General features: G+C 42.2%; 1 protein-coding gene across 1 annotated transcript in view; it reads right to left on the bottom strand.

Moving 5' to 3' along the window:
• Positions 1-2,715: 2,715 nt before the first annotated feature.
• LOC120995411 (S100P-binding protein-like) overlaps positions 2,716-21,261 on the bottom strand; it is a 42,720-nt gene continuing 24,174 nt past the window's right edge. The window contains exons 4-7 of the mRNA XM_040424589.1: positions 20,940-21,037; positions 19,097-19,182; positions 5,763-5,847; positions 2,716-3,144 (exon numbers count right to left, since the gene is read on the bottom strand). Of these exons, the coding sequence (XP_040280523.1) occupies positions 2,991-3,144; positions 5,763-5,847; positions 19,097-19,182; positions 20,940-21,037 (423 nt within the window). The 3' untranslated portion in view covers positions 2,716-2,990. The remainder of the gene's footprint in view (positions 3,145-5,762; positions 5,848-19,096; positions 19,183-20,939; positions 21,038-21,261) is intronic.

The following is a 21,261-nucleotide window of genomic DNA, read 5'->3' as shown; positions in this document are numbered from 1 at the left end:
TGTCACATGTACCACACAGCCAGTACTTGACAGATATTCCTACAGCTCCTTTAATGTTGCTGTAGGCCTCTTGGTAGCCTCCCAGACCAGTTTTCTTCTAGTCTTTTCATCAATTTTGGAGGGACGTCCAGTTCTTGGTAATGTCACTGTTGTGCCATATTTTCTCCACTTGATAATGACTGTCTTCACTGTGTTCCATGGTATATCTAATGCCTTGGAAATTCTTTTGTAACCTTCTTCTGACTGATACCTTTTAACAATGAGATCCCTCTGATGCTTTGGAAGCTCTCTGTGGACCATGGCTTTTGCTGTGGGATGCGACTAAGAAAATTTCAGGAAAGACCAACTAGAGCAGCTGAACTTTATTTGGGGTTAATCAGAGGCACTTTAACCTGTTACGGACACAGGGCATACAGGTACTCCCTGGTGTCCTGGTACTTAAGGACACAGGGCGTACCTGTACGCCTTTTGTATTTTTCGATCACCGCCGCGCAGGCACCTTGGCTAAATTCGCCACATCCGTATCGACCGGCTCTATAAACATATCACATGACCTAACCCCTCAGGTGAACACCGTAAAAAAATAAAAACGGTGTAAGAAAAGCCATTTTTTGTCACCTTACATCACAAATAGTGTAATAGCAAGCGATCAAAAAGTCATATTCACCCCAAAATAGTGCCAATCAAACAGTCATCTCATCCCGCAAAAAATGAGACCCTACCTAAGATACTCACCCAAAAACTGAAAAGACTATGGCTCTCAGACTATGGAGACACTAAAACATGATTTTTTTTGTTTCAAAAATAAAATCATTGTGTAAAACTTACATAAATAAAAATAAAGTATACATATTGGTATCACCGCGTCCGTGACAACCTGCTCTATAAAAAATACCACATGATCTAACCTTTCAGATGAATGTTGTAAATAACAAAAAATAAATAAAAAATCTGTGCCAACAGCTATTTTTTGTTACCTTGCCTCACAAAAAGTGTAATATAGAGCAACCAAAAATCATATGTACCCTAAACTAGTACCAACAAAACTTCCACCTTATCCCGTAGTTTCTAAAATGGGTCACTTTTTTGGAGTTTCTACTCTAGGGGTGCTTCAAACGGGACATGGTGTCAAAAAACCAGTCCAGCAAAATCTGCATTCCAAAAACAGTATGGCATTCCTTTCCTTCTGCACCCTGCCGTGTGCCCGTACAGCAGTTTACGACCACATATGGGGCGTTTCTGTAAACTACAGAATCTGGGCCATAAAATATAAAAAAGTGACCTTTTGAAATTGTATCTCTATTTTCCATTAATTCTTGTGGAACACCTAAAGGGTTAACGACGTTTGTAAAATCAGTTTTGAATACCTTGAGGGGTGTAGTTTCTAGAATGGGGTCATTTTTGGGTGGTTTCTATTATGTAAGCCTCACAAAGTGACTTCAGACCTGAACTGGTCCTTAAAAAGTTGGTTTTTGAAAATTTCTGAGAAATTTCAAGATTTACTTCTAAACTTCTAAGCCTTGTAACGTCCCCCAAAAATAAAAGGTCATTCCCAAAATGATTCTAACATGAAGTAGACATATGGGAAATGTAAAGTAATAACTATTTTTTGTAGGTATTAATATGTATTATAGAAGTAGAGAAATTGAAACTTGGAAATTTGCAAATTTTTCCAAATTTGGTATTTTTTTTCTAAATAAAAATGTTTTTTTACTCCATTTTACCAGTGTCATGAAGTATAATATGTGACGAGAAAATCTCAGAATGGCCTGGATAAGTCAAAGCGTTTTAAAGTTATCACCACTTAAAGTGACACTGGTCAGATTTGGAAAAATTGGCCTGGTCCTTAAGGTGAAATAAGGCTGTGTCCTTAAGGAGTTAAATGATGGCAGGTGTAAGCAGATTCCTATTTAACATGATTTTGAATGTGATTGCTTAATTCTGAACACAGCTACATCCCCAGTTATAAGAGGGTGTGCACACTTATGCAACCACATTATTTTTGTTTGTTTTCTTCCCTCCTAAAATCTTTTACAGTTTGTTTTTCAATTGCGTTGTACAGTTTTTATAGGTCACATTAAAGGTGGAATAAGTCCTGAAATGATTTATCTTGGTCTATTTTTTTTTTACAGCACAGAAACCTGACATTTTAACAGGGGTGTAGACTTTTTATATCCACTGTATATACATATGCACAGCTATAGCAGAAACAATAGGACAGGATCATTCCCCATTTGGAAAAAATGCTCAGTCAAAACGCCCAAGGTGGAAAGACAGTACGAGAAAGCTTTTTGTGTCATTTTGGGAAATATAGCGATCAGAAAATGCTAGAATTCTCTCGTGTATTATCTGCCATCCTCTCTGGCAGAATGGTGCATTCATAGTAATCTTGGTTTTGATTTTAATCCCTCATGAAGTGGGTGGGAAAGAGGGGGTGATTTACAGCAAACTCATTTCCAATTCATAAATCTCTCCTAAACCGAGGTAATCCACAAGCCAGGGCCAAGCCAAGTGGAGAAGCAGAGGTGGAAAGACATGAACTGGATCATGGAAAGAGAAATGGGTCAGATAGGTTTGTAAGAACAAATTGGAAAAATCAATTAAGAGCGATAAAGCAGATTCATATATGATGAGGTACACCAGAACACATCAAACTAAATACATGTCAACTTGATGGCAAGGCCAATTTGCATATCAAGCAAACAAATGTGAAAATGTCAAATTTTATTATAACTGAGCAGAGACCAACAGAAATCTACAACAGTCATAAAACCCCTGCTAAACTTCAATAAAAACAAAAACATGGAGTATCATTTATAAAAGGTAACACAGAAGTGAACAAACAGCTAGAACTCAGGACATCACAACAGGTGACACCTGCTGGTGGCGTAAACAATTACAGTCAATACAAAAACATCAAAACGATTAAAAACAAAAACCAGAAAGAAAAGAGGAAACATCAAAACATCTTCATTCACAGTGTTCCGCATTCATGAAGGGCGGACGGGTAGAGCATCAGGCACTGGACTTCTTTGGAATGTCGCTGGGAAGTTCTTAAAGCGTTCATAAGCACCTCCATTTTTTTTCACCCACTGATTTAAGCTGCAGAATTTAGATGGCTTCTTTCCAAAGCGAGGGTGATTCCTAAAAGACATTATACCAAGCAACAATATCACAAACATGGATAATGTATTCTATCATCATACGCAGACAATAGAAAAGGTGCAAACAGTTTTTTTTGTTCTTCTGCTGACAGCCTTTGTAAGGACGGGTTCACATCACATTTTTAAGTATACGTTAAACATAAATGTAAAACTAGCGTAACTAAGCTAAAACCAGCCCTCTACATGGATCCAGAGATCTGCCCGCTTAATGCTGTAATTTCTCAGCTAGATTTATTTCAAACTGGATGCTCAGGAAGTGTGTGACTTCTGCTGCAGCTCTCGCCATCACAGCTCAGGATGGGTGTCCTCTCAGCAGCAGCAACCCCTAACACAGCTCAAGAGGCGTGTCCTTTCTGTTGTAGCTTTCTCCCAGTAACTGTCATAGCCTCTAACAGCTGATATGGCTGATGACCATGGCAGGGGCCTGGCTGACACTGACCGTGTTGTATGCAAAAAAAAAAAAAATGGCCCTTTTCCATCATGAGCCATTTGAAACTGGAAAAAATTAAAAAAAAATTAAATTAGTCATCACCGTGTTAGCCGGCTCTATAAAAATATCACAATATATGTCCACATTTGTCATTTCAGTATCCAAAAGAACCCACCTAAAAATTTAAAAGGGGTGGTGAAAAAAAATAAAAAAATATCCATCATTGAGAACGATGTAAGGCTAGGTCTACACGACTACAATAAGTCGCTCGACACATAGGGCACAACTATACTGCAACATGTGTCGCGCGACAATTTTTATAATGATAGTCTATGGTGTCGCACTGCGACATTCACAGAAAAATCCATCTTGAATGGGTTTTTTGCGACTGTCGTGTCGCAGTACGACACCGTAGACTACCATTATAAAAATGGTCGCACGACAAATGTCGTCATAAAGACCTAGCCTAAGTCAATGGTGACGGATCCATTTTCTAAGGAGCCTAGAAAACCAGGTCACCCATTGACTTTCAATGTATTTAGTGATCGATTCGTTTTTCCCCCCCGTTTTGATTGCACACAACCACATCCTAACTGAACATATGCATCCTGATGTGCAAAATCAAAACGGATCCATTTAATTCCTGTATTTAGGTGCTATGCCGGATTTCAATACCAGAATTAACAACTCAAGTGTCAAAGTTTCCTTACCCGATCCCCGCGGATCGCTGCACGGCTGCAGCTGCATCTTCCCTGCATTAAGCTAGGAAGGCTGGTCACTATCGCTGCCTGCAGCTATGCGGGGAGGGGGGGGGATGATGACGACGACGTGGGTGCTGGGGTAAGGTGTTTCTAAAACCAGCAAGCGCAGCATGATAATAAGAGGCTTTGCTTTCCACACTGGCACACGATGGGCAAAACATATTGGGCATTCACTTTGCACCATCTGCTGTGCAAAACACCTGTGGGGTCAAAATGCTCACAACATCCCTTGGTAAATACTGTGAGGGGTTTCTGAAATAGGGTCAATAATTTTTTTTTTATTTCATCCAGAGCCTTTGCAGTTGTCGGTCAGTGCTGTATAAAATCAATAAACTAGGCCAGGCATCCTCAAACTGCGGCCCTCCAGCTGTTGTAAAACTACAAACCCCACAATGCCCTGCTATAGGCTGATACCTGTAAGCTGTTCGGGCATGCTGGGAGTTGTAGTTTTGCAACAGCTGGAGGGCCGCAGTTTGAGGATGCCTGAACTAGGCCTCAAATGCAAATGGTGCTTTCACTTCTGGACCCTGCAGTGTGCCCAAACAGCAGTTTACAACCACATATGGATTGTTGCTGTATTTAAAAAGAAATGGGTAACAAATTGTGGGCTCCTTTTTCTCCTGTTAAAGAAGTAGCTAAAGCAACATTTTATTGGAATAAATGTGATTTTTTTCCGTTCATATTTACAGCTAAGCGTTTCTGAACGCTTGAAATGTCTGTGGTGTCAAAGCACTCACTACACCCCTCAAATTCCTTGAGGGGTATAGTTTCCAAAATGGAGTCACTTTTTGGGGATTTCCTCTGTAGGGGTAACCTCAGGGTCTCTTCAAATGCGGCAAAAACCATTCCTGCAAAATGTGCCCTCCAAAAGCCAAATGACTCTACTTCCCTTTTGAGCCCTGTTGTGTGCACATACAACAGTGTATGACCACATATGGGGTTTTGCTGTATCCAGGAGAAAATGTGTAACAAATTTGGGGTTTATGCAACCTTGTATTGGAAGAAATTTTTCATTTTCACATCCAAATGTTTCTAAATTCTATGAAACGCCTGTAAGGTCAAAGCCCTCAGTACACCACTTGATAAAGTCTGAGGGGTGTAGTTTTCAAAATTAGGTCACCTTCTGCGGGTTTCTACTGTAGAGGAAACTCAGTCTCTTTAAATGTTACATAACATCCAAAAACTATTCCAACAATATCTGCCCACCAAAAACTTCCTTCCCTTCCGAGCCCTATGGTGTGTTCATACAGTGTTTTTTTTATAAACTGCAGGATCAGGGTAATAAATATTGAGCTTTGTTTTGCTCATTTAATCTGGATTAAAATGGAAATTCTGGAGTGAAATTTTGAAATTGCTAAAGTCAAAGTACTTATTCTTGGCATGCATAGGATGTTTTACCCTTCATACCTTTTAGTGAAAAATGATGGGTTCTTCCAGTTCGGATTCTTAAGACTGGTTTGGTGCAATAATGATCCCAACTCACGAGAAGGATCTATACAAAAGATGCAGAGAAAGTTAGATGCATTCAACCTAAAATTTGAAATCTAGAATATAAACAGTTAAAAAAAGCTTTTTTTTTTTTTTTTAATATGGAAATAAGTTCTAGTTCACAGTTAGCAACTAGTGCACATAAGCTTTAAAGAGGACCCGTCATCTCCCCTGACATGTCCGTTTTAGTAATAACCTGCATTTTCCATGCAATGACAATTTTGGAGCATTTTTTTCACTGTATGTAGTGCTGTTGCTCTGTTATTCCTGCTGAAGGTTTATGAAAGTGCTCTTTATACTCTTACTTTCAGAAAAAGAACTTTTTTCTTGCACATTTCATCTTCTGAGACGCACTGAATGGGGGCTATAGTGGGAGCTATTTAGAGCAGGGACACATGATTGCACTATAGAGGCTGTTTACTGCAAGCCCCGTGAGCCCCCTTGTGTGTACCTCCCCTTCACTGGCTCAACCCATAAGCCGCATCACTTCCTCTACAGTCTCCTTCCCCCATGCAGGTCGCTAAGTAAATACACTATGGGCATAGTCACTGACAAACATCTCTGCTTCATCGTGGGCATTACTTGCTGTTGTCCACAGCTAAGTGCTCGTTCTTTATAGGAGAGTTAAAAAACAACAACACGGGGGCACCACTTATAATAGGTACCTACAGGAAGCTTGTGGCAAGCAGGTGGAGGATACTACCGTCCAGAGTACCTACCCCGTAGGACTTCTAAAGCTGCTGGGCGATAGACTTCCAATCTGCCTTGAATAACTAATCACACAATTGGGGTCATTTATCTAAATGGTGTAAAGTAGAAGTGGCTCAGTTGCCCATAGCAACCAATCAGATTCGACCTTTCATTTTGACAGCTCCTTTGGAAAATGAAAAGGTGGAATCTGATTGGTCGCTATGGGCAACTAAGCAAATTCGACTTTACACCAGTTTGATAAATGACCCCCAATGTGTACTTTAAACAAATATATCAGATGACAAATGGGACAAATTGGAACACCTGTGAACTCACTTGCCGGATCTAGGAATCATCAGGACAGCCTAGGTTACATATAATCATTTTAAGGCCCTGTCTTCTGACATGCGTACCACATATTCCGTGCCAAAAAGCTGGATGGAGGTGATGCTTCAACGGTTAATGGAAACCAAAATAATTAACCATCTAAGGGCTGCATTCCAAATCACCCCAAAAATCGAAGTAAACTATTCAAGTCACAGGTGTGTCCAATTTGTGTGATTTTTTTTTTTTTTTTTTACAATATTAATTATTAAAGTGCCATTCATTCCATAGCGCTGTACATATGAAAAGGGGTATACATACATAATACAGACAATTAGCATTAAGCATGAGTCACAGACTGGTACAGAAGGAGAGAGGGTCCTGCCCGTGAGGGCTTACAATCAGTTATGCCAAGAGATGAGAGTTTGTAACAGAAGGGAGTGGTTGACAGTGTCAAAGACTGAGGACAAGTCAAGGAGAAGGAACACAGAGTAATGTTTTTTTGTTTTGACTGTTAGTAGACTTTGGTAAGGGCAGTCTCAGTCGAGTAGTGGGGTTGGAAGCCAGATTGTAGCCGATCAAAGAGGGAGCAGGAGGAGCGGTGAGAGGACAGTTCAGAATGGACATGTTGCTCAAGCAGCTTTGAGGCATATGGAGGAAGTGATATGGAGCGATAACTGGACAAAGAAGATGGGTCAAGTGAAGACTTTTTGAGGATGGGTGTAATGGTAGCATGTTTATAACCAGAGGGGAAGACACCAGAGGTTAGTGATAGGTTGAAGAGATGAGTTAGGGCTGGGATAAACACTGTGGTGAGGGTTAGGGATGAGGTGGGATGGGATTGGGTCAAGTGCACAGGTGGCAAGATGTGATCTGGAGAGTAGAGTGGAGAGTTTTTCTTCTGTAATGGTGGAGAAGCAGGTTTTGGGAGAAGAGGACTGAGCAGTTGTGTAGAGGGTCTCTGGGGACAGAATGTGTACTGAAGCTTTCTCTGATGTTGACTATCTTTTGTTTGAAGTATGTCCTCAGCTGAGATGAGAGGGTGGGGTGCTGAGGGACAGAAAAGGGAATTAAGTGTTAAAAAGATGTTTAGGGCTGTGGGACACAGAAGATATGAGAGATGAGAAGTAGGCCCGTTTTGCATCAGTGAGTGAGGATTTGAAAATTTTTAGGTTTTTTTTTTTGTGTGAGGGGGGCAACAATGTCCAGAGCTGTACTTATTGTGGTGTTATATAGGGTGGTGGCAGTATCTGGGTCTTGGAGGGAACAAGTCGTAGAGAGTGGCAGAAGAGAGAATCAAGGTGTTTAAGGTTCCTGCGGGGGGGGGGCGGTGTTAGTGTGTGGACCGGGATGAAGTGTGTGGACCGGGATGAAGAGATGAGTGAAGAGAATGCGAGTAGGTTGTGGTCAGATAGGGAGAGGCGTGAATTAGAAAGGTTAGATAGGAAGCAGAGGCAGGTAAAGATGAGATCCAGAGTGTGACCATCTCTATGTGTGCTAGCAGAAGACCACTGTGAGAGGCTGAAGGAGGAAGAGAGTGATATGAGTAGAGGCGGCTGAGTGGCAGGTGTCAATAGGGATGTTGAAGTCACCCATGATGATAGTGGGGAAGTTGGCAGAAAGAAAGTGTAGTAGCCAGGTGTTGAAGTGGTCAAGAAAGATGGTAGCTGGGCCTGGGGGGGCGGTAAATGACAGCTACTTGAAGGTTGGAGGTGAAGTAGATGCGAACAGAGTGTACTTCAAATGAAGCGAGTGTAATGAAGGGCGACAGTGGAGTTGGGCTGTAGGAGCAGGTGTCCGATAGAAGACCAACTCCTCCACCATGTTTGCACTTGGGGAAAGGGGTGTGAGTGAAATAAAATTAGCTATAAGAGAGTGCAGCATGGGAGGTGTTGTCAGATCAGATGGTGTCAGCCATGTTCCTGTGAGACACAGAAAGGAAAGTTTTCGAGAGATGAAAAGATAGTGAACGTAGGACAGTTTGTTACCGACAGAGCGTGCATTCCATAATGCTCCTGCAAGAGGAACCAAAAGGAGCAGGGCTCAGAGGAATGGTTATTAGGTTTGAGGGGTTGCAGAAATTTTTAGAAGGAGATTTGTAGTAGGAGGTAGAGGCGATAGTGGGCATTTGCTGAGGGGGCCTGGATTTGGAGACATATCAGCAATGAGGAGAAGCAGAGAAAGTGTTAGTAAGTGAGAATAAGAGGGCATGAGGCATCTGTGTGTGTTTGGGAAGGAAGGGTTTATGTTGCCAAACAGGTTTGTGCAAGCAGTCAGATGAGATAGTAAGATGGAGGGAGAGATGAATAGTTCCTTGCTGGGTGAATGGATGTGGGGGTATTTCAGGAGATTTTGAAAAAGTGGGAAGAGTAAGGCTACTTTCACACTAGCGTTTTTACTGGATCTGGCAAGGTTCAGCAAAAACGCTTCCGTTACTGATAATACAACAGTCTGCATCAGTTATGAACGGATCCGGTTGATTTATCTTTAACACTGCCAAGACGAATCCGTCATGAACTCCATTGAAAGGCAATGGGGGACATCAGTTTTCTATTGTGGCAGAGAAAACTGATCCGTCCCCATTGACTTGCATTGGGGGTCATGCCGCAGTTGCAGTTTGCTCTCTGGTCTGGGAACTCAATTAAACGGAACGGAATGCATTTTGGAGCATTCCTGTTCTGTTCAGTTTTGTCCCCATTGACAATGAATGGGGATAAAATTGAAGCGGTTTTTTTCTGGTATTGAGCCCCTATGACGGATCTCAATACTGGAAAACTAAAATGCTAGTGTGAAAGTAGCCGAAGATGAAAGATTAAAACATTGTTTGCATTAACTATTTCTGTAATTACCTTTGGTCCCCTTCTGGTTCAATTCTGGTATAAGTCGGTATGTGCACTTGAAAGATGCATTGCATTGAAAAGACCAAGGTCTAAAAGACCTAAGGACTCAATCAGGTGTGAACAAGAGGGGAGGGGGCAACATTTGGCCTAATCAAGGGAGGACCAGATACAGCGGAGAAATAGTCAATGTAAACAAGTACTTAATAAATCCAGGAGGGAAAGAGACATTAAAGCCCAATTCAGACATACCAGGGGATGAGAAGGAAAGATGAGGGGATGCAGTACAATATGCAGTTTTTGTATAAAAAATAAAATAAAAAAAATCTAGACAGAGTGCAATGAAAAATACATTGTTTTAAAAAACAATGCTCATTTAATATCGTTGAACAACAGCAAAATCCTCTAATGGTGGATTTACACGGCCCAAAGAGCAGCCAATTAGCTTGTTTAGTGGAGGTAAAGCTATGGATTTACATGCAGCGATCACCTCCAAAGTATATGAGTGATGGCTCGTCCTCATACAGCTGCATTGTTTCTGGGCAGCAGATCGCAGTTTAGACACCACAATCTGCTGCCTAGAAACGATAATTTACTTGCCTGCACACACAACTATTCACTCGATGAACGAGCTAGTTTTGTGCGTTTATTGGGTGATCTGCTGCATCGGGCAGATTATTGGAAACAAGTGTTCGTAGGGATGTTTGTCCCCGATTATCTGCCAGACAATCGGGCCGTGTAAACATGTCTTAATAGGGGCCGATGAGGCCACCAAGATAAATGAGTATTAACAGGAAAAGAAAAAGAAGGCAACTACATGGATTAACTGCGATCAGAATAAAAAAAATACAAACTACATATAAAGACATGCACAAGACAGAGAGGGGAGGAGGTGGGTTCTCTCGCAAAATGGTGGCCGCAGTTGGTTACAATGAGACATGAATATAGGCATGCACTCAAATGGAGAGCAAGGACCTGTTCCATTGGTCAGAAAGGGAGTAGTCAATCCAAGGGGTCCAGATCTCCAAGGCGATCTGCTAGAATAGAAGTCAACTTCTCATTAATCATATAACATTCTAATCATATCTTGACCACAGAGAAATCCCAGGATCCGCTCTTCCAAGTCATAGCAATTATCTGCTTATTAGCAGATAAAAAAAAAAAGCACAATCTGCAAGAATTCGGGAGGACCCCTGGGATTCTCCTGTTCAACGGTGACTCCCAACCTTCCAGAGGTTGCGACCAATTACCGAATTAATGAAGAAAGAGACCAGGATCTGAAGTCTTTTCACCCAGTGTTAAGCACATCACAGGGTAGCCTAGAACCACGTGGGATATCCTAGAAGGGACTAAATACCATTAAATAACACCATGAATAAAGTTTCAAGCATCAACATGTTTTGGGTACCCTTACATGTGGATACTCAGATCTGTTTCCATTGCTTGTCGGATAGGGTAGAACCCAAATTAGATTTTTATTTAGAAATATAGGACAAATGGGCTTGATAGGAAGTATGCACCAGGTTGGAATGAATTTTCATAAGGCCTGTACTGTGTGGGTAGAGCACACAATATGTTTCAAATGAGGAAAAAGGAGTTCTTAAGAAGGGCAGAGATTAAATGTTTGAGTTGGAGGTAATTTCTGAAGACAATTTGTGTGAATTTCATTATGGAAACTGATAATGTGGCTCAGCAGTGTGTAAAGTCCCTCACATGCCTTTCTGCACTCCTCACAATGTGACAGTGAATGGTATCTTGAGGGATCTCCTCCCAGACTTGGGTCAGATCATTAGTGAACTCCTGGACAGTCTAGGTGCTGGGGAGGTCTAAGGGACATGAGGGCCAATCAATAACTTCAGTCACCCTGGAAATTCCTACACACTCTAGCCACATGAGGATTTCATTCCAGTACCTAACAGTAGTCAGGGTAATGCTGGTTTTCACATAAACGTTTGTGTGTCCCTACAAGGATATGCCTCACTAGACCATCATTGACCCAGCTCCAAGTTGGTAACACTGGATGATGTTGTAGGCAGCATAATGTTCACCAAGGCATCCCCAGACTCATTCCCATCTGGCTTTTTCAGTGTTTTGCGGTCCATTTTAAACCGATCCGTTTTTCCGGTTTTTGTTTCAGTAGTATTTCCGGTTTTGTTCCGCGGTTCCGTTTTGTTTCCGTTTTTTGCAGATCGCAAACGGAAATGGAAGCATGGCATATACAGTATACTGTAATTACATAGAAAAATTGGGCTGGGCATAAAATTTTCAATACATGGTTCCGCAAAAACGGAACGGATACGGAAGACATACGGATGCATTCCGTATCCGTTCCTTTTTTTTATTTTTATTTTTAGCCCAAGTGACTTGAATGGAGCCATGGAACGTGATTTGCGGGCAATATTAGGACATGTTCTATCTTTGAACGAAACGTAAAAACGGAAATACGGAAACGGAAGGCATACGGAGTACATTCCGTTTTTTTTGCGGACCCATTGAAATGAATGGTTCCGTATACGGAACGCAAAAAACAGAACGGAAGCAGAAAAAATGTATAATAAATAAATAACCACGTTAGTGTGCAAGAGGCCTTAACATGCTCTTCTCAGTGAAGAGAACTGGGTGCCATTGGAGGACCTGCCAATTCTGGTGTTCTCTGACAAATACCAATCCAATAGATACTCAGAAAAAAGCAAAAAAAAGGGTAAAAAAAAAAGTCTGTGGAGCGCCCGAAGTCAAGGCAATACAGGCTAAACCAAATTAAGATTCAAGTATTTTGGTTACAAATGCGATAATAATGTGACAGTGCAGATTGCCAAAATGCCACCCTCTTTTCTGGCCCTTGCAGGACTACAGTGTGCCTGTGTCCCGCAGAAAGGGAAGGGGAGAATGGAGGCCTTGTGTGTCCAATATACAATACGATAGAGAATAGGTAAAGGAAACACCACTTGTGTGGTCACATGAAAAGTATGCACCTACACTTGTGATCTTGCGACCACTGTGTGGTCCCTTCAACCAACAGTAATGGGTCTTCGTTCTTTTATTCAAGTTTTTATTTTGATAAAAAAGCGTTTTTTTCAGATATGCTGATTAACCTTCAAGGTGCCCAGAGGGGCGTTATTCCTCTGCTCTAGTGCCCAGTAACACCCCCCTGCAGTGCCCAGCCGGCCTTTGTTTCAAGCCCAGCACGCCTCCTCATAAATAAATTTACTCCCACATCCTTGCCGAACGGCACCGCCCCCTCCGCTAATTCATGTAATTTATTCACCACACGAGCCTTGCGTCCTCCTTTCTTGCCCCTGAAATCTCGCCCAGCCGCAGTATCGCTGACTGCCTGCACCTGTCCGATCCTACGGCTCCTGAGGCAACAGCGCTCTGATTACGTCACTGGACTCGGCGCATGCCCAGTGACACTATTGAGGCTGTTGCCCTCAGGAGCCGTAGGATCGGACAGGCGCAGGCAGACGGCGATACTGCGGCTGCGCGAGATTTCAGGGGCAAGAAAGGAGGACGCAAGGATGGTGGGGTGAATAAATTACATGACGTAGCGGAGGGGGCGGCGCCGTTCGGCTCGGATGTGGGAGTAAATTTATTTATGAGGAGGTGTGCTGGGCTTGAAATAAAAGGCCAGCTGGGCACTGCAGGGGGGCGTTACTGGGCACTAGAGGAGAAGAATAACGCCCCTCTGAGCACCTTTAAGGTTAATCAGCATATCTGAAAAAATGCTTTTTTATCAAAATGAAAACTTGAATAAAAGAAAGAAGACCCTTGCTGGAATGAAGGTACTTTATTGAACATTGCAATGTTAACAGTTTAATATGCTCAAACTAGGTGACAGATTCTCTTTAATATAAGCTCGATGCGTTTCGGGTATTGGCAATAACCTCTCTTTCTCAGGAGCATTACATGTTACACTAAATCAACAGTATATATACATGAACAACAAACAGACAATGATTTCCTCCACCTGGTGGGCCTGCCTCCTGGCCACGGAACCGGAAGTGTCCCCCCCCCACCGTGGAGTCCAGAGTTTAACATATCCTAATAGCATTCAAGCTAAGTACCTATAACATCTAGTGTCCATCAGTAAACCTATAAGAATCAGGTGTATGGGTTTTAGATCAGAGCCAATGGATTTGTTCCTACTGTAGGCATATTTGAAATGGTGGAGCGCACACTGGAGGGGCAGGTAATAGAAATCGCAAACTACGTGTGGATTTCCGGTGACATAATATCGGAAGCCAAATATGCGCTTCATCCATGGAACGCATCGACAGCAGCAGAACTTCCGCTCATTGTTGCCAGAGGTACATTTGAAACCAGAAGGTGCAGCAAAGGCACAATTATATTATATTGTAGGAGCATAAGAGCTGCCTAGAAGCGCCCCTCCTCCCAGGGAACAGTTCAGAATTATAAAATGGTAACATGCAATTTCATATAAAACAATATTTGTTAAGAGATAAAAAACAAAATGACTATATAAAAAAAGGTAAAAAAGAAGAAGGGGAAAAACAGTGTGCATATACAGCTTCATTCCTACTTAGGGGAATGGATAAATACATAAAATGAATAAATAGATCCCTAAATGGAAATTCATGTATAATCAATCAATCTACACTCACCTAAAAAAATTATTAGGAACACCATACTAATACAGTGTTGGACCCCCTTTTGCCTTCAGAACTGCCTTAATTCTACGTGGCATTGATTCAACAAGGTGCTGATAGCATTCTTTAGAAATGTTGGCCCATATTGATAGGATAGCATCTTGCAGTTGATGGAGATTTGAGGGATGCACATCCAGGGCACGAAGCTCCCGTTCCACCACATCCCAAAGATGCTCTATTGGGTTGAGATCTGGTGACTGTGGGGGCCATTTTAGTACAGTGAACTCATTGTCATGTTCAAGAATCCAATTTGAAATGATTCGAGCTTTGTAACATGGTGCATTATCCTGCTGGAAGAAGCCATCAGAGGATGGATACATGTTCTCATTCTGTTTACGCCAAATTCGGACTCTACCATTTGAATGTCTCAACAGAAATGGAGACTCATCAGACCAGGCAACATTTTTCCAGTCTTCAACAGTCCAATTTTGGCGAGCTCGTGCAAATTGTAGCCTCTTTTTCCTATTTGTAGTGGAGATGAGTGGTACCCGGTGGGGTCTTCTGCTGTTGTAGCCCATCCGCCTCAAGGTTGTGCGTGTTGTGGCTTCACAAATGCTTTGCTGCATACCTCGGTTGTAACGAGTGGTTATTTCAGTCAACGTTGCTCTTCTATCAGCTTAAATCAGTCGGCCCATTCTCCTCTGACCTCTAGCATCCACAAGGCATTTTTGCCCACAGGACTGCCACATACTGGATGTTTTTCCATTTTCACACCATTCTTTGTAAACCCTAGAAATGGTTGGCATGAAAATCCCAGTAACTGAGCAGATTGTGAAATACTCAGACCGGCCCGTCTGGCACCAACAACCATGCCACGCTCAAAATTGCTTAAATTACCTTTCTTTCCCATTCTGACATTCAGTTTGGAGTTCAGGAGATTGTCTTGACCAGGACCACCCCCCTAAATTCATTAAAGCAACTGCCATGTGAGTGGTTGACTAGATAATTGCATTAATGAGAAATAGAACAGGTGTTCCTAATAATTCTTTAGGTGAGTGTATAAATGGATCAATAAATAGATATAAATATAAACACATGTTCAATAAATAAATCAATAAATATACTGTTTGTTTAGTGTAACATGTAATGCTCCTGAGCAAGGGGTTATTGCCAATACCCCGAAACGCGTCAAGCTTAAAGTCTAATCGTACTACATGAGCAGTCCAGCGAGTAATCCTTTTCTGAGACAACGAGGAGATTACCATACTACAGGTGATCTTGGCGAGGGGGGGGAGAGAATCTCTTGGTGTCAAGTGTCTTGAGGTTATTTTGCGCCAAACCCCCCCCCCCCCTAGTGATGCGAGTAATACACAAGATTGTGTGACAAATATTTTTCCACTGTACAGAAAATCTCCTCCTATTTACTGTTTGAAGGACCGCATAGTGGTCGCAACATCACAAGTGTAGGTGCATACTTTTCATGTGACCACACAAGTGGTGTCTCCTTTACCTATTCTCTATCGTATTGTATATTGGACACACAAGGCCTCCATTCTCTCCTTCCCTTTCTGCGGGACACAAGCACACTGTAGTCCTGCAAGGGCCAGAAAAGAGGGTGGCATTTTGGCACTCTGCACTGGGTCACATTATTATCGCATTTATAACCAAAATACTTGAATCTTAATTTGGTTTAGCCTGTATTGCCTTGACTTCGGGCGCTCCACTGACAGACTTTTTTCGTGTATCTATTGCATGCTGCGACCTGCAAGTCAGGCCGCTGAGGACTATCAGTCCAATCGGGTGTGAGCAGCCCCAATAAATGTCATCCACCTAATTTTCTTCCCTTTTTTCTTCAAATCCGTGGGTACCCCTTGGCGCCTACACCTCTTACATCATCCTTCCTTTGTCACCTCTCAGACACACACAGATCTCTTCGCCTTCCTTTCCTCCCTACATCCCTTCCCATCCCTCCCCCCTTGTCCTTTTTACCTACCTCTCTCTTCCCCTCCCATGCTTTTCCCTCCACTCCTCTGCATCCTTCCAATCTATATAACTCCTCTGACCCCCAAAATATATTTAACATACACTCCCTCTTTTTTCATTTATTTTAAATACAAATCCAGCTACAGTGTTGGGCAGTCCGCAAAGGTCTCACTACAGGACCTCAGGCCAACCTCATGAAGTTTCTTTCCGACAGTTTGGTCAGAAAGATACAGACCAGTAGTCCACTGGAGGGTCATTTTGTAGGGGGAGCACTCTCAAAAAAAAGTCCTGATGCACGATTGATGCTCTTCTATGGCCCTGTCCAGATGTACTCCTGTAACGGACCCTGTCCTGATATTATCTCCATGCTGTAAAGGCTTTACTGGGTGACCAAGCAAACTTTCTTGTGACAGCATGTATGAATGTGCCACCCTGTGCAATCGGATTTGCCAAAGATATCCGGCGTTTTAGAAGCCGGTCTAAACCCCTATACCTGGCGGTGGTTCCGCCGGCCTCTACATAACTTCAGCAGATCCTCCACCACTTCTAAATGTAAGACAGCTTCCTAGCGGTCTTACATTTAGACCAGTTTCTACACCAAAAAACAGGCATAGAAAATGGTAAAATGAGAGGGGCCTACCGGCCCATCCCCTTTTTTAGAACTGGCGTGAGTGGGGAGAAGGCGCAGATTGCAATCTTCGCCAGAAATATGCCTAATTTAGGCGTATTTGTTTGATAAATGACCCCCAAAGACACTAGCAAAACTAAAGACTCAGTCAAGAATAAGGAGATTGTAACAGTCCGTGGCTACCACCTGCAAAACCGTTCTCTTTTTGGAAGGCTGTGTTGCTGTTGTCATTTTCATTAGCACCAAAGCAGTTGAAATTGATTCCCAATCACTTATGCCACCTAACTGGACAGATTGATATCCGTGAAGTTTAAGTGACTTGGGGTTATAATGTGATACTTAAGCGTTGACTTTAGTTTTTTAAGCAGTCTATATAGCAGTTTTTGACAAGTGCCATCATCACAAACTAATGTTATTCACTTACCCTTCCCGACCTGGGTGGGACTTTAAAGATGGTACCTGCGCGTTTTAAACAGACACCTACACCTAATGTCCACGACCGTCAGTAATGCAGTGTGTAGACTTTTAACCCCTCAGATGCCGTGGTCAAATGTGACCACAGCACCTGTACACACAAAAACCCAGGAGCACGTGCTTCCGGGTGTGTACTAGCTCCCCCCTGCGAGGATTAGGGGAACCGGAGTGCTTGTTCAGCAGCCTCTGTATTCCTCAATATGATGCTGCCTCACATTAGTTCCTATGGAGCCACTGGCTGTGGTAGAGCTCCATAGGAACCTCAGACAATGAGAAAAAAAATTACATAGTGGGGTTTGCCATGTGGAAAAAAAAAAATCCATACTATTGAAATATAAAAATATTTATCCCATACAGCAAACGGCGCAACAGGTATATTTAAAAAAAGAAATAAAAAATTGCTGTTTTTTTGGTTGCTTCACATCCCAAAAAAAAAAAAAAAAAAAAAAAAGGATCAAAATAAAAAGATAAAATGTGATCAAAAAGCCACACACACACCCCAAAATAGTATCAATGAAAAGTACAGATCGCCCCACAAAAAATTACAACTACAAAATAGCTGTAGGGGTGAGAATATGGTGCCGAAAAGAAAAAATAATTTAAGTTATTTTTTTTTTTTGTATTAAAGTGCAAGAAAAACTATACATTTGTGGTACTGCCATAATCATAGTGACCTGGAGAATGGAAGTAACAGGTCAGTTTTACCGAACAGAGAACGCTGTAACAACAAAACGCATTAACTGTTTGGAAATTGCAGGTTTTTTTCCAATTTCACTCCATTTGAAATTTTTTTCCGACTCCCCAGTACATCATATTCAATATTAAAACGTTAGAATTAGAAAGTGCAACATGCCCTTATACGGCTATGTGAGCGGAAAAATAAATTTTGGCAGGGAGTGAAAAACAAAAATGCAAATACGAAAAAATCTCCTGGGCCTGAAAGGGTTAATGTTATGCCCAATTGGTGTAAATAATGAAATATTAACAGCACCCAATTGAACCCATTAATAGTAAAGATAATCAGTCCCATCTCCATTCATCATAGGGGCACTTAGCTGGTGCTGGTCACATGCTGCTGGCAGAATAGAGTGTATGTCAATAACAACGGATCGATTCGGCCCCTAGATACAAGTGGGATTTGGTGTAGCTACCATCACTACCCTAGACCAGGCATGCTCAACCTGCGGCCCTCCAGCTGTTGCAAAACTACAACTCCTGGCATGCCCGAACAGCCTACAGCAGGGCATTGTGGGAGTTGTAGTTTTACAACAGCTGGAGGGCCGCAGGTTGAGCATCCCTGATCTAGACCTACAGGTTGATACACTAACCATGAGCAGTGGTACATTAATGAAAGCACCAGGGATAACATGCATTGACAAGTAAAATAGGGTTAGTCCATGTCGAGAGTCGCCAAAGTGAGTGGGGGGAAGGGATTCTTTAGATCGCAATCTTGGCCACTAATGCATGGGAAGTACACCTCTTTAAAGACAACCTGCATTTACTAATGTTTAGACTACACACTGACAATTATATTATGAATGTATTTTATATATGGATGAAGAAGAGCGATTTCACTGTACAGAATAAGACTCTCAAATTTAAAGTTTACATAGAAAAGAGATAGAAGTTGAACAACGCCATTATCTGCAATATCCGTTCTGTATGAATAGCTTACATGTTTTAGGCATAAAGATACATGTAAGGGTTTATTACCTTCCAAGTTGCATTCTCCTTGCCCACTAATGTGTATCAAAACCAGATTGCAGTAATTGTTCTTTTCTACATCTGATAGCTGTGATCTAAAATACACAATATAGGAAAAACATCAGTAGTATTTTTGAGGAGGAAAATAAGAAAAGAATAAAATTTGAACCAAAAGGTGTGCTTAGTGGGTTTTGAACTAATGGTGGCCTGTGGATGACACTGTGATGGGGGCATCTGTGGCTGACGCACTGTTATGGGGGCATCTGTGGCTGACGCACTGTTATGGGGGCATCTGTGGCTGACGCACTGTTATGGGGGCATCTGTGGCTGACACACTGTTATGGGGGCATCTGTGGCTGACACACTGTTATGGGGGCATCTGTGGCTGACACACTGTTATGGGGGCATCTGTGGCTGACGCACTGTTATGGGGGCATCTGTGGCTGACGCACTGTTATGGGGGCATCTGTGGCTGACGCACTGTTATGGGGGCATCTGTGGCTGACGCACTGTTATGGGGGCATCTGTGGCTGACACATATATAGCATCTTATACTATGGGTCATCCACAGATCCCCCCCCATAACAGTGTCCCTCTGTAGTGAATGACCCCCAATACAGGGCATGGGGATCGGCATATGGTTTTGTAATGGCAGCGGGGCCCGGTGCAGTCACTGTATTCTATTACACCGGGCTCCGCTCACTGTAGTAATCATATCTAACCTGTAGGCAATGTTAAACTTTAGAAATCATGTGCAATCCAGCCTGTAGTACTTACTACAATCTTCCGTATCAGGCAGGAGGGCGGCAGCGTAACTCACTACGTCACGTGCCTGTGCCGCCTGCTTCATTCATAATGTGAGAGGAATCCCAAAATGGCATCAATGAAAAGTACAGATTTTCCCCCACCACAAAAATTGAGCCCTCACACAGCTCTGTATAAATAACTACAGAAAAGTCAGAATATGGCAATAAAAAAAAAAATAAGGTGGGAAGATTCCCTTTAATGGGGTTATCCAAGCACAGCGCCATTCACTTCAATGGGGCTGAGCTGCAACAAGGCAATGTGATCAATGTATGGTGACGTCACATGGCCTAGGAAGAGGATATGGCACTCACTGATACAATATTGATGACCTATCTCGAGGATATTACCTTTAAAGCCAAGAATGAACAAGAAAGGATGACCTTTCATCCTTGGATCTAGGACGCTTGGGTATGGGGAGGGGGAGGGGTTGCTTTGTTTGTCTCATAAAATGCTTTGAAAATCTCAATAAAAATAATCTGATTTAAAAAAAAAAAAAAAAAAGACGTTTCATGGTTCCAGACATTATAAACTAAGTATCAGGATACGTAGGGTATAGTGCAGTTAGATCACTGCACTTACTATTTTTTCTGGACGCCGCTCCGTTCGCCCGCTGTGGCCCCCGTTGTATTCTTCCGCCTGGTATGCTAATTTTAGCATCGGAGCATTGGGGAGGAGACTGAGTCTTTCTCCGTGGGCGTCTCCTTCTCCCTGGCTGTAGCGCGGTCCAATCACAAAGGACAGCGTCACAGCCAGGGAGGGGAAAAAACTAACAAAAAAAAAAAAAAAAACTCACCTTCTCCCTTGCTATGACGCTCTCCGCTGTGATTGGATCGCGCTGCCTGGATTTCCCTTTTTTGTAATTTGTTTTATTATAGCATATCTGCTACCATAAATATTTGGTAAAGTACCATACCAGTTTACATCATGAAAGCTAAAATGAAGCAGTACCATAAAATCTAACGTTATAGTAGCAGATTGTGTAAAAATTGTATTACTTTAGCGTCTTCAGGTTTCCATGTCCTTACAAGTGTTTTATATATGGTACCTGAAAGATGGTCCACGTAATGCTGTAACTGCAATTACTGGCTTTTTCTTTTGTGGGTCTGAAGAACTGTTCATCTTACAAGCTGAAGAGGCCACGATCTGTTCAGAGGAAAGAACCACCACAAACATTACATTTCACATTTATGTTTGCAAAGTATATAGGTTACCTCCTGTAGGTTACTAGCCTATACCAAAGTCAGATAGGTTGGGGTTTTAGAAGTGGGATCTGCACCTATCTCCAAAAAATACCCCCGAAAGGGAAGGAAAGTGCACCAGGCATGTGCTCTCCATTAATTTCTATGGGAGTTCTGAAAATAGCTGAG

The sequence above is a fragment of the Bufo bufo genome, chromosome 3 (assembly GCF_905171765.1).
Source record: "Bufo bufo chromosome 3, aBufBuf1.1, whole genome shotgun sequence".
Lineage (NCBI taxonomy): Eukaryota > Metazoa > Chordata > Amphibia > Anura > Bufonidae > Bufo > Bufo bufo.
The sequence above is the reverse complement of the archived record's forward strand: the minus strand, read 5'-3'. Positions and strand labels throughout refer to the sequence as shown.